Source organism: Rhinopithecus bieti, unplaced genomic scaffold (assembly GCF_001698545.2).
Source record: "Rhinopithecus bieti isolate Rb0 unplaced genomic scaffold, ASM169854v2 scaffold_20170, whole genome shotgun sequence".
Taxonomy (NCBI): domain Eukaryota; kingdom Metazoa; phylum Chordata; class Mammalia; order Primates; family Cercopithecidae; genus Rhinopithecus; species Rhinopithecus bieti.
Genome location: NW_016810097.1, coordinates 2,051,788 through 2,064,308, shown reverse-complemented (window position 1 = coordinate 2,064,308; position 12,521 = coordinate 2,051,788). Strand labels below are relative to the sequence as shown.

The 12,521-nt window shown below is 47.7% G+C and overlaps 2 protein-coding genes and 1 long non-coding RNA gene across 4 annotated transcripts in view; 2 read left to right on the top strand and 1 right to left on the bottom strand.

The window, feature by feature from the left end:
• Positions 1 to 8,485, bottom strand: part of CDC25C (cell division cycle 25C) — a 65,288-nt gene extending 56,803 nt beyond the window's left edge. The window contains 2 exon segments of the mRNA XM_017891312.1: positions 1,561 to 1,789; positions 8,086 to 8,485. Of these exon segments, the coding sequence (XP_017746801.1) occupies positions 1,561 to 1,789; positions 8,086 to 8,098 (242 nt within the window). The 5' untranslated portion in view covers positions 8,099 to 8,485.
• LOC108541698 (uncharacterized) lies at positions 1,847 to 6,214 on the top strand. Its single transcript, XR_001889032.1, has 4 exons — positions 1,847 to 2,533; positions 4,002 to 4,093; positions 4,204 to 4,308; positions 5,563 to 6,214. It is a non-coding gene; the product is annotated as an uncharacterized LOC108541698 (long non-coding RNA).
• Positions 7,657 to 12,521, top strand: part of FAM53C (family with sequence similarity 53 member C) — a 12,487-nt gene continuing 7,622 nt past the window's right edge. The window contains exons 1-3 of one of the 2 annotated variants that reach the window (XM_017891314.1): positions 7,657 to 7,982; positions 11,313 to 11,542; positions 11,936 to 11,993. In XM_017891314.1, coding sequence (XP_017746803.1) covers positions 11,465 to 11,542; positions 11,936 to 11,993 — 136 coding nt within the window. In that variant the 5' untranslated portion in view covers positions 7,657 to 7,982; positions 11,313 to 11,464. Of the gene's footprint in view, positions 7,983 to 8,144; positions 8,438 to 11,312; positions 11,543 to 11,935; positions 11,994 to 12,521 lie in introns of those variants that run through there. The other variant, XM_017891313.1, reaches the window with a different exon arrangement.

Here is a 12,521-nt window from a genome sequence, read left to right as displayed (position 1 = left end):
TTTTTTTGCGATGGAGTCTTGCTCTGTCTCCCCGGCTTGAGTGCAGTGGCACAATCTTGGCTCACTGCAACCTCCGCCTCCCGGGTTCAAGCGATTCTCCTGCCTCAGCCTCCCAAATAGGTGGGATCACAGGCACCTGCCACCACGCCCAGCTATTTGTAGTAGAGATGGGGCTTCACCATGTCAGCCAGGCTGGTCTTGAACTCCTAACCTCAGGTGATCCGCCCACCTCGGCCTCCCAAAGTGCTGGGATTACAGGTGTGAGCCACAGTGCCCGGCCAATCCTCTTCATTTGAAACATCCCTTAATGACTATCAGATTATCTGAACAGTGTCCAAATAAATCTAATTGCTTTTTGGAAATATCTCAGACTGGGCTGAGAAAAGTCTCCCACTACCATAATCTGTACCTCATTTTTCCCTTACCAACATATTGAAACAGATACTTTTTTTTTTTTTTGAGGCCCAGAGTTTATTGGCCAAGGAGGATCTTGACTCCACATTCCCTGTCCTGAGCACCATGAACACAGGCTTGATTTCTCCCTGGAGTCCCTAGTTTTTCTCAGGTACTACTTCTCTTCGTTTGCTAGTTGAGACATGGTATGATCAGAATTCAAAGTACAGGCCGGGCACGGTGGCTCAAGCCTGTAATCCCAGCACTTTGGGAGGCCGAGATGGGCGGATCACGAGGTCAGGAGATCGAAACCATCCTGGCTAACACGGTGAAACCCCGTCTCTACTAAAAATACAAAAAAAAAAAAAAACTAGCCGGGCAAGGTGGCGGCGCCTGTAGTCCCAGCTACTCGGGAGGCTGAGGCAGGAGAATGACGTGAACCCGGGAAGCGGAGCTTGCAGTGAGCTGAGATCTGGCCACTGCACTCCAGCCTGGGTGACAGAACGAGACTCCGTCTCAAAAAAAAAAAAAAAAAAAAAAAAATAAAAAAAAAAATGCAATAACGCTAATATTAATACTAATAAAGTGACCGACTCGTAATGCAGCAGTTTTCAAAGACTTTTCCCAGATACCACATCATTTGATTCTCACAAGATCCTAGTAAGATAGGAAGAGATTATTATTTATTTCTTGTCTTTTCTTTTCTTTTTGAGATAGAGTCTCACTCTGTTTCCCAAACTGAAGTGCAGTAAGGCGATCTTGGCTAACTGCAGCCTCCAGCTCCCGGGCTCAAGCAATCCTCCCACTGCAGCCTCCCGAGTAGCTGGGACTATAGGCACACCTCACCACACTCAGCTAATTTTTAATATTTCTTGTAGAGACGGGGTCTTGCCATGTTGCCCAGGTGGGTGTTGAACTCCTGGACTCAGGCAATCCGCCCTCCTTAGCCTCCCAAAGTGCGGAGATTACAGGCATGAGCCAACTCGCCTGGCTGAGACTATAATTTCTTGTCACAGAAAAGAACTCAAAAGGGTTACACAGTCAAGGGCAGAGCTGAGACTTAAACCCTGACCTTTGAGCCAGGATAACTGAAAACAAACCAACAAACAAACCCAATTGTTTGGAAATAGCAAAAGCAATAAAGTGTAAAAATAAAAGTATATTTACCCAGACAAAATGCTTAGGTTTGCAGAATCACCAATAAATTTGCCCACAGGAGTGCTAGGGACATCTGGACAGACAGTAAAGGAAGTGTCTCTCTCCAGGAGCAGGTTTAACATTTTCCTTTGATTAGACCTAAAACTGGGTCCTGAGCCAGAGCTTCCTTCCTCTCTTGTGGATGAGAAGAGTTCCGTAGACATGGTCTTCGAATTCTCACCAGGAGAAAAACATAAACCTAGCTAGGAGGAAAACGTCATCTATATCGGTACGTCACAGTTCCCTCAGCTTTCCCAAACTCCACCCTTTCCAGCCAGGCGATCAGCATTGGAAGAGGGGCATTCCCGAAGGATGATTCACAGCCTGGCTCCAGGTTAGAACCTGAATTCACCGACGAGAGGCAACCTTAGGACCTTAAAGATGGAATGAAGAGAGAGTCTTGACTTGTTCCACGCCACACAGCTCGAGACTCCTCACCAGAAAGAACCCAGGTCGTAACTCGCGTTAGTGCCCATTCGGCCCTCCCAATCTCTGTTTGTGTGGGCCGACTGGACCCTAAGGGGACAATGGGATCTCCGTGATTCCGTGGCGGAGACGGCTGCGGACTTACCTCAAGTCTGGAGTCTGAGGGTTGCCTACAAGAGGAGGGAAAGTGGATAGGGATCGGACACAGGCGAAGACTCGAGCAGAATGAAAGAAAATCTGGGGGAAAGGAGGCAGTTAACCAGACTGCAACTCTGCCTCCCGACTGGGTAGGCCAACGTCGGACTCAGCGTCTTCCCCGAGCAGAAGGCCAAAGTTACAGCCTCCGAGCAAGAATATCAACAGCCGCAAGCGTTGACCATTCAAACCTTCCGCCCGCCCAGTAACCTATCCCCGCTCGCCTCTAAGCTGCGTCAGCCAATCTCCGCGCGCGCGCCCAGACCCTCACGGCCTATCGTTGGGCTCGCACATTATCCGGCGTGTACTTGCTCTGGAAGTGGTAAGACTTGCCCCGCCCCATAGCCAGAGCAGGATAGTGATTGGCCCACCAGCGTTAGGCAGGATGCGGGGTAAGCTCCGCCTCACGGGGAGCCTGCCGCATCATTGGCTCTCCCTCTCACCAATCGCCACACCCTTTCTGTTTTCTTCTTTTCCTCAGCCCCACGAACCCCGGGAGATTTAAATCGCGCCTTACTAGTGATGACCATTCGCTAGGATAATACTAGGAGAGATTCTTTTAGGTAGAGGGTGTTGTGAGCGTTTCATTTTCCTTGCTTCTTTCTCGTGCCGTTTTCGCGGACGTTTTCTTCTGAGTTTTGCTGGCCTTCCACGGGAGATGGAGCGTTTGCTGCCGGTGTGGCAGGTGTTGGGGGGAGACAGGTGTGTGTGTTTATGCTGAGAGGCATTAGCCCCTTCCAAGAGCTTTCTTTGTTTGGTGTTTCTTTTAGTGTGCAGCATCTCAGAGACGCTAGTTTACGTAGGTAAAAAGAAATTCCGTTGCGGGGAAAGTGGAGGAATTAAATCATCTTGGTATAATTCTTATCGCAATCCAGAGGACCTCAAAGATTGGTTATTAATGGAAATGTGAACATTGACGAGGTGATATTTAGAAATTACTGGCCGGGCGTGGTGGCTCACACCTGTAATCCCAGCACTTTGGGAGGCCGAGGTGGGCGGATTACATGAGGTCAGGGGTTCAAAACCAGCCTGGTCAACATAATGAAACCCCGTCTCTACTAAAAATACAAAAATTAGCTGGGTGTGGTGGCACACACCTGTAATCCCAGCTACTTGGGAGGCTGAGGCATGATAATTGCTTGAACCCGGGAGACGGAGGTTGTGCCACTGCACTCCAGCCTGGGCATTAGAGTGAAACAAACAAAAAGACATTCCTAATGTTAGGGATTTGCTTTTAAATAATCCTGTGCTGGGGGAGGGTATTGATGATACAAGATTGACCCTGAGTGTTGAGTGATGGGGGCAGGAAGGTCCATCATATCTGTCCATCTCAACGTTTAATTTGCACACTAACCACCTGAGGACCTGTTAAATGCAGATTCTGATTCGGGGGGTCTGGATTGTGGTTGCGGCCTGAGATTCTGTCCGTCTAACAAGCCCCCAGCTGATGGTGAGGTAGCTGGTCCTAGGACCATACTTTGAGCGGTAAGGTATTACCCCATACTCCTTACTTCAGTGTATATTTGAAAAATTTCCATAATAAAAATGTTCAAAATAACCTTGGAAGCTCTTTAACATGTAGGCTCCAGAAACGATAATTCAATAGGTCTAAAGTGGGGTCATTATCAAGGCCCCCCGGTGCTACCCATGCAGACAGCTTGCAGATCAAGCTTTGAGAAACAAAAGTCAAAATGCAACTTGTGTCTGATGTCAGGATTTTGGTGGTGGTAGTGGCTGAGAGGCACAGTGTAGCCAGCTGGTTTTTATCCTAATACCCTTTTCATCTATAGAAACTGCTTCGCCAGAAAGGAGATGTGTGAAGAGTCTTGGTCCTCTAGGATACAGTGAGTGTGGGAGTTAGCACAGAGCCTTGCTATGCCAGGTGAGTTTGAAAATCAGGCTGGGGATTAAGGGAGTGTGGGATGAGTTGTTATCTGCTTTGATGACTACAGTATAATCACACTTTGTGGGAAACTGTATACTTCCCTGCAGGTGGGAAGTAGAGACAGACGAAGTTATTCTCCAGCGGTGGCAAAAGCAGATAGATTATGGCAAGTGCACACCTGGCTACCAGTGCTTTCTGCACCAGGTCCTCAAGTAAGTGCAGTTGTGGGTGGTCACAACAAAGATGTCAACCAAATGGCTTTAGTTCAATGTCAGGTGATAGAAATATACTAGAATCTGAGCACTCTGACAAAGTTGCAGCATTCCTAAAACAAATTCTCTAAAAATCTAGCCCAAAAATAAGTTTCTGAGACTTTTCTCAAATAGAAGTTATATACCTAGCCCTTAAGAGTGTTTTTTTTTTTGGGGGGGGGGGTTTGTTTTTTTGTTTTGAGACAGAGTCTCACTCTCTCCCAGGCTGGAGTACAGTGGCGCGATCTTGGCCCACTGCAACCTCTGCCTCCCGGGTTCAAGCGATTCTCCTGCCTCAGCCTCCCAAATAGCTGGGACTACAGGAGCCCACCACCACGCCCAGTTGATTTTTGTATTTTTAGTTGAGACAGGGTTTCACCATGTTGGCCAGGCTCGTCTCAAACTCCTGACCTCAGGTGATCCACCTGCCTCGGCCTCCCAAAGTGCTGGAGTTAATAGGCATAAGCCACCATGCCTGGCCAACAAAACTCTTAAAAGCTCTACATTTCCTAATGAGATTGTTTTCCTACCAAACATTTTTACTATCTCCTCATGATTCCAGCTGGCTTAGCTAATTGCAACATACTTAGCTAATTACATGTAAGTTTACATGCATACATACAAACTGTGAAATGGTAGAATTATTTTAAAAGGGAAGTCAAATATTGTCTTTTATATCTTCATTTCTGAGGGTCTTGGAATATATCTAAGTTATCCTTCCCAGAAGAAACAATATTAGGGAGGTGGGAAGTTTGGTGTTTAATCTGATTTGAAGATTTACTTTTTCTGTTGGATTGAGGGCATTGATCCTGTGTCATCCTTGGGGAATCCCTATCTAGGCTCTTGATTCACTGTGATAAGCAGTGAGCTGTGTTCCTTCACCTTGACCTCAGTCTGACCCATACTTGTTGTGGCCAGGGCACTGCGGCAGCCTGGGCTTCATCCTGAAACACCAAACCAGAACAGGAGGTTCAGCCATCACTCCTGGGATGCCCATATCAGGCAATGGAGAAGAGCCCTACATTCCTGGGACCCTCCCAGCCAGCCTCTGCAGGGCAGAAAGGCTGAGGGATGTGTTTTCTATTCCTGGTTCTTTTTATGACTGGTAGGCCTAGCCCTACTTCTCCCCACTTTGCAGAGGTTTAGCTTTCACTGTGTGAAAAGGGAAAGTCTGAATCGAGTGCATGTTCCTCCCACTTGGCTGTTCCTTCCTAGGCAGGGAATGGAGAGTCTCTTAGAGCCAATGGATTCCACTCCTTTGGATGACCTCCTGGATGACTGGCTCCAGGCCCTGGAACCTTCAGAATATGGATGGAGAGTATCCTTTGCTGAAACCCATTGGAGCAGGGTTACAGATGGGGTTTGGCCCGTGAGGGCACAATTAAGATGCAGTTCAAAGCAGTGGCTCAAGAACAAAAGAATAAAAAGGGGGCAGCAGGGAAAAAGAGCAGGACATGAGTAAAAAATCCTTGGGAACTAAAAGTGGAATAAGGAGATTTAATTATGGGTAGGACTGTTGGGCTGCACTGGGAGGCAACATAGATGATTTCGTAGATGATGAAAGGGGATGTAACCTTCCTTTGAAATGAGGCCTGAAACTTGACTTGCAGGGTTTTTTGTTGTTGTTTTTGTTTTGTTTTGGGTCTCAGTTTCTTTCAATGTTTTGCAAATGAGCCAATGCCTACTTTTAACTCAACCATTTAACTAGTAAGCTTGGTTAATAATAAAAAGAGGAACAGCTTAGTGGTGAAAAGCAAGGGCTTTTAGACTGCTTTTTGATAGTACCTTTGCCTACCATGTGGGCAGTCACTTAACCTCTTGGGCTGTTTCATTTGTCAAAGAGAAGGTTTTGTTTCATTTGATGATTGTAAGAAAAAATGAGAATATATATCAAAGTATGTAGTCCAAGTGTGGTGGTTCACACCTGGAATCCCAGCATTTTGTTTTTTGTTTGTTTGTTTGTTTTTGAGATAGAGTCTCATTCTGTTGCCCAGGCTGGGGTGCAGTGGCACAATCTCAGCTCACTGCAATCTCTGCCTCCCTAGTTCAAGCAATTCTCCTGCCTCAGCCTCCTGAGTAGCTGGGACTACAGGTGGGCGCCACAATGCCCAGCTAATTTTTGTATTTTTTAGTAGAGATGGGGTTTCACCATGCTGGCCAGGCTGGTCTCGAACACCTGACCTCAGGTGATCCGCCTGCCTCAGCCTCCCAAAGTGCTAGGATTACAGGTGTGAGACACCACGCCAATCCCAGCACTTTGAGAGGCCAGGCGTTTGAGACTACCCTGGGCAACATAGCAAGACGCCTCTCTCTACAAAAATAGAAATAAATATGCTGGACATGGTGGCACACTCCTGTAGTTCTAGCTACTCAGGAGACTGAGATGGGAAGGATTGCTTGAGCCCAGAAGTTCAAGGCTGCAGTGAGCTATGATCGCCTCACTGCACTCCAGCCTGAGCAACAGCAAAACCCCATTTCTGAAAAAAAAAAAAAAAAAAAAAAAGCATGGTGTCTGGCACATAACAGCAATTCTTGGAAACCATGTGTCCCATACTTCATGGCCCCTAACTCTGCTCCTTTTGCCAAGGGGAAATAGGCAGTGCAAGGTAAATCTCTCCACCCCTATTTTCTCAGTTAGTACTGTACCTCACTTTTCCTCTACTCTTTTTCAGACTTGGTGGCTCCTGCCTCCTCCCCTCCCTGGCTCAGTGAGGAAGATCCCTGCCACTGGCTCTACTTTCCAGCTGATCACAGCTATTTACCTGTCCCAGTCTTGAGTAAGGCAAAAATATTTACAGAAAACAGACGTCTTTCAGAGGACTTGCTGCTAAGTGTAATAGTGAAGATTACTTGCATTACTGCTACTTTCCAATCAATTAAAAAAAAGAAACAGAAAACTTTGTATTACAAAGAAATCACAACACTAACGCAGTTTAAAGCCTCTCCTTTATCCACTTTTTTGCTTGTCTCCCTAAACCATCTGTGATGCTAGCTGAGACTCGAATTTACGTAAGAGCCAGAAACCATCAACCCAACCTCTTCACACACTAACGTCTACATTCCGTCTCTTTAAAAAAGACTTAAACTTTGGCTCATGTGGGAGGTGGTGGTAGTGGTGGAGACTTAATAAAAGGTGGTTTCGTCTTTCTGAAGTGGAAATATAGCACCGTCAACATCTTTTCCCCATCTGCCTGTTTCCTCCTTCCCTTTCTGTTTAAGGAAAGTGTAACCACCGTACTTCTCCCCACCTCCCCGCACCTCCCCCAACAAACGCAAGAAACTGAACCGCCTATGATGTCATAATCACAATCCCATTACCTCATCCTGCTGAGGGGGGGCGGAGAAAGAGGAGAGGGAGTGAACAGCCCTGGGCTATCCTGAGCTTTACAAAGTGTTCTGGGTGAGTGCAAATTACAGAACCAAGTGGAAACGTCCCCGCAACCACTATAAGTTCTGGGTTTTTAAGGTTCAGGCCGATGCGGCAGCTGCAAGAGCGGCTCCTGGGACTCCGAGCAGGCCCTAATCGGCGTTTGGACCACACTTCCCAGCAGCCTTCACGCCGCGGACGGGTCCTTTGCTGGGGGAAGGGGGCTTCCTTCGAAGAGGTGGTCGTGAAGGGCGGGGCAGCCGAGCAGGTGAGGGGCACTGTGGCTAATTGCTGGACGCGGGCCGAACCGAGTGGGCGGCTGTAGTTGGGCCGATGGAGGGAGGGAGGGCAGGGGCGATGCCTTTGTTTACCTTCTTCCGACATGGCCTCCCCCGCGGGTTTCAAGATGTACCTCCAACTGGGACCGTCCACTTTCTGCGATATTTTGGAGGGGGTGACTCGTTAGTGAGGAAACCACCCCCATCCCTAAATCAAAGCGCCAGGCTCGTTCCCGACAGCGCTGTCCGAGAGAGACTTTGAGAGAGACACGACACGAAGCTGCCCTCTCCGTGGGTGGCTCGGGGGGATTCTGCGAGCCAGAGCTGTCCCACTACTCTCCTCAGGGACTCGTTGGTTCGCGCCAGCGCCTTTTAAGGACACCGTGGGGCGAACGGAGCGCTCAGAGCTGCTCCGGCCGCGGCCCTGGGAGCTGGAGGAGCTGCGGTAGGTGGCGGAGGGCAGGTGGCGCTGGGGCCTCGGGGCGGGCACCTCAACTGTCCCTCCCTCCTTCCCTCTTTCCCCTCCCCCAGCCCGACCGCCCGCGCGGCCGGGCCTCGCAGGCCGCCTCCGCGGGGAGAGCACGGGACCCGGTGGGGGAGGGGGTGGCGGAGTGCTAAGTCCCAGACCCTCCCCATCCCTTGCGTCCTGAGTTTGCCTCCCGCGGCCAGATGATGGAACCTAGTGGGAAGAGGCGAACGACAGCCCCCCATGAGCGAGCCCTGGCGCCCCCCCCACCTCCGGAGACCAGCGGACGCCCCATGCCCCACCCCGCGGGGACAGGCAGGGCAACAGAGGGAGAGGTTGAAGATTGGAGGGGCCTAGCCTTTTGCTTCTTCATGGGGGTGGGGGGAGGGGTGTTCCCCACTTGTCACCCCTTTCCCCAGCAGAACCATATGGAAGAAGAGCAGGCAGGTCTCCACCTACCTGTTCATGCACCTCCCTGCCTTCCTCATGTTTTCCTTCAGTCTCCCCAAGAGGTGTGGGGCCGGGACCTGGGGGGAAGGTCCCCAAGGGATTTGTGACTCTCCTCCCTGTTGGCCTGACCTGATCCTACCTTGTCTAGGTTCAGCACAACCTCAGCATCCCTGAAACAGGAGTGTCAGGGGTTACTGCCATCCAATAGGAGATGGGGTGGGGGTCTGATCTTTATTTTTGGGGGCTGCTGGTGGAGGGAAAGCCTGAACTGAGAGTTAGGCCTGGTGGGGTTGCTGAGAGGGCCTAACGGCCTGCTGCTCTCTGAAGGGCTGAGCCCCGTGCCAGTTGTTAAACTGAGAAGTTTTAACTTGTTTAGTGACTGTTCAGGGCTGTCTCTACCCTTCAGATACACAAAATGGAAGGGGAAGGAAGGCGGCAAGAGAGGGCTTCTTACACTTTTTTCAATGCCTGCTTGAGAAAGAGGAGGCCCCTCGCGGAGCTGGTTTGCCTTCTTTTGTGTCCTGGTTTGATTCCTTATGGCTTCCGTTCTGTTCCCCCTCTCAGCCTGGCCTGTTTTAGGAAACTCAGGCTGAGAGTATCAGTTGCGTGGTGGTAGTTGCATTGTTCCAATTACCGCTGTGTGTGGCCACATCCCAACAATTAAAATGCAGAAAAACACAAATTCACTCTCTTGACTTGATCCTAGAGATGGCTGGGAGTTTACTGTTTGTCCAAATGCCTCATGAAAAGCTAGAGAGTTTGCTTCACTCCCTGCTCCTCATAGCTGGTTAGCCTGAGGCCTGGGGTCTCGGGGGTAAAATCCTGCACTTAGGTTCCCACTCTGGTTGATCTTTGAGGGCAGCAGAGTTAAGAAACCAGGAGCAGAAGTAATATAAGCTTTAGCTTCTCCCGTAAGAATATAGGGGAAGCAGCTGAAGAGAGCTCCCCGGAAGCTAGAATTTTGTTCAGGGTGGTAATAATTATGCATGAAAATGATAGTTAACTATAACGATGATTGACTTCTCTTGCACTTTTCTTCTAAAGAACTCCAAATACATACAGGTTTATCTCTCTGCTCTTCCTTGTGGCCTCCTTCTGAGGTGTGAGTGGGGTGGAGATAATTTCCTCTTCTTTGTAGAGTGATCTGCCCCCAAGGTCACAGAAGGAGCAGCCCTCTTGGGCTTTTCTTAGTGTACAGGTGAGGGAGGATGGTATTCAGCCAGAGAGATAGACCCTATTGCCTTCTTCATCTTACTGATTTCATTACTTCTGACATTCTGAGGCCTTGAAGATTCACAAACGGGAACAAGAAATGGTAGTCTATGTGGACTCCTGATTTTTATAGGCCAGATGGTACATTTTGTACATATTAATATGTTATATTGTTCCTGTGACAGGTTAAGATTATTCTGCCCACTTTACATATGGGTAAACTGAGGCCAGGGAGTATTAAATGATTTGTCAAAACTCTTTGCAAATTGGATTAATAATTAGATTTCTTGATGACTTGTTCTCTTGACTAGCTAATGCTACACACATTCTCTGGTAAGCTGTCAGCTTGCTGGTCATTTCCGGGAATGGACAGAATAAAATCAAGATACTGGCTTAACCTCCCCTTTTCCCTTGAGCAAGGCCCCTCAGGTAATTGTGTGGGCTTGAAGCCTATTCTCTGATACAGTTAGTTTGCTTCTGTCAGAAGTTGACCATGAGAAAGAATCTTGGTTAACTGTATCCGTGGACTTTGCATCAGATCAGGCTAAAAACTTAGTTGAATAAAGTCATGGAATTGTTCATAACGCCTGTAGAGTTGAAATGTATTGGAATTACCCTGACCATTTCCTTATCCTCTTCCCATTTGATAAGAAAACAAACACCGTATCTATGAGAAAACAATAATATATCAAATGTTTAGGCTGTGGGAGGACATAAAATCCTATGTACTCAGGTCTGAAGCAGAAAGTCTTGCCTACAACTAGTGTTCTTCCTTGTTCTCTTATTACTATTTCTGTAGTTTGGGAGAAGGGTACTTCTTTTCACTTTTGACTAGAAGATAAAATACTGGGCTGATCTCGAGGGAAATAATCATTTGGGCATCCCTTTCTCTCATGCGAGCAGCTGTTTTCTAGGTGGTGCTGGTATTCCAGTTAGAAACAACAGAGCATGAACCAGGTTAAGGGTGGCAAATAAGTTTCAACTTGATTGCCAACTCTACTTTATTTCATATCTGGACTGCCAGTTCATAATTTCTGAAGCTGTGTTTAGGCTTAGCTAGAAAGAGCTGTGATCCATTGATGTCTGCCAGAGGCCTGGCTTAGGGGTGCTGTGGTATGTGTGCCATGCATTTTCCATCTCTGGACCAGGTGCATCTCTAATATCACTTGGGGCTGGTCCCTCTAATTGGCAGACTCAGCAGGCATGACTGGAGAGGGAAGTCCCAATGGTGCTAGAATGGTGCTGCAGTGGCAGAAGACGGCTTACGAGTGAGGTCTGGAAGAACAACAGGGAAGACATCCATCATTTGCTCCAAAGTGTGCAAGTCAAATCCTGGGGAGAATCATGATAACCCTGATCACTGAGCAGCTACAGAAGCAGACTCTGGATGAGCTGAAATGCACACGCTTCAGCATCAGTCTGGTAAAAGACCAGTCTTCCTGCTTCTCCACGACCCCCTCCCCCTTTTTTCTGAGGCTGATTGTTGCTACTACTTTACTCTTGTCCTGTGCTGTATGAATCATGGTACTTAACCTGAAGAGACCACTAATGGCTCAAAACCCAGCCCAAAAGGAAGGGGGCAGGGATTTTCCCACCGATAGAGAAGGGACAACAAAACTTGGGTGGAGAAGGGTTTGAGATGTTGGAAGATGTGGATTGTTTGACTTACCAACTTTGGGAAGACAAGAGGAAGACCACTTAATGTCCCTAACATCCCTGTAGCTCATGAATTGCAGAGGAGAACTGAAGAGGGCTCCTAGAAATCTGTCAGTGTGTCCTGAATCCAAATCATGATGGATATTCTCTTTTTCTTAGCCTTTGCCTGATCATGCAGACATCTCCAACTGTGGAAACCCTTTCCAGCTTGTGTCTGGTAAGGCATCGTGTGTGTTTGTGTATGTGTGTATACCCATTCCTCTCTCCACACATTTCTATCATTGGTTTCCAGTGAACAGGGCTAGCAAGCCTACCTCGAGAACTTTCTTGCTAGGGTCAACTTCTGAGATTGGCAGTTGTCTTTCATGTTCTAGCATGAAAGTTATCTGGTTGGTTTGCTCTTATTCTAGCTTTATGGAGACTTGTATAATCTTATTTTTTTGAATAGGTAATACATTCACATGGTTCAAAATTTAAAAATAACAACAAAAAGGTTATGCTGAGAAAAGTGTTACTCTCCTGTTCCCTGTCTACTCAGCTTCTACCACCTCCCTAAAAGTATTAGTTTCTTACACAGTATGTGTGACTAGAATTTCTGTATATAAAAAGAAGCAAATATGTATATTTCCTTTTTTTTTTTTTAAGTTCTGGGCTACATGTGCAGAACGTGCAGATTTGTTACATAGGTATACATGTGCCATGGTGGTTTGCTGCACGTATTTTATTTCCACATTTTAACACAAAA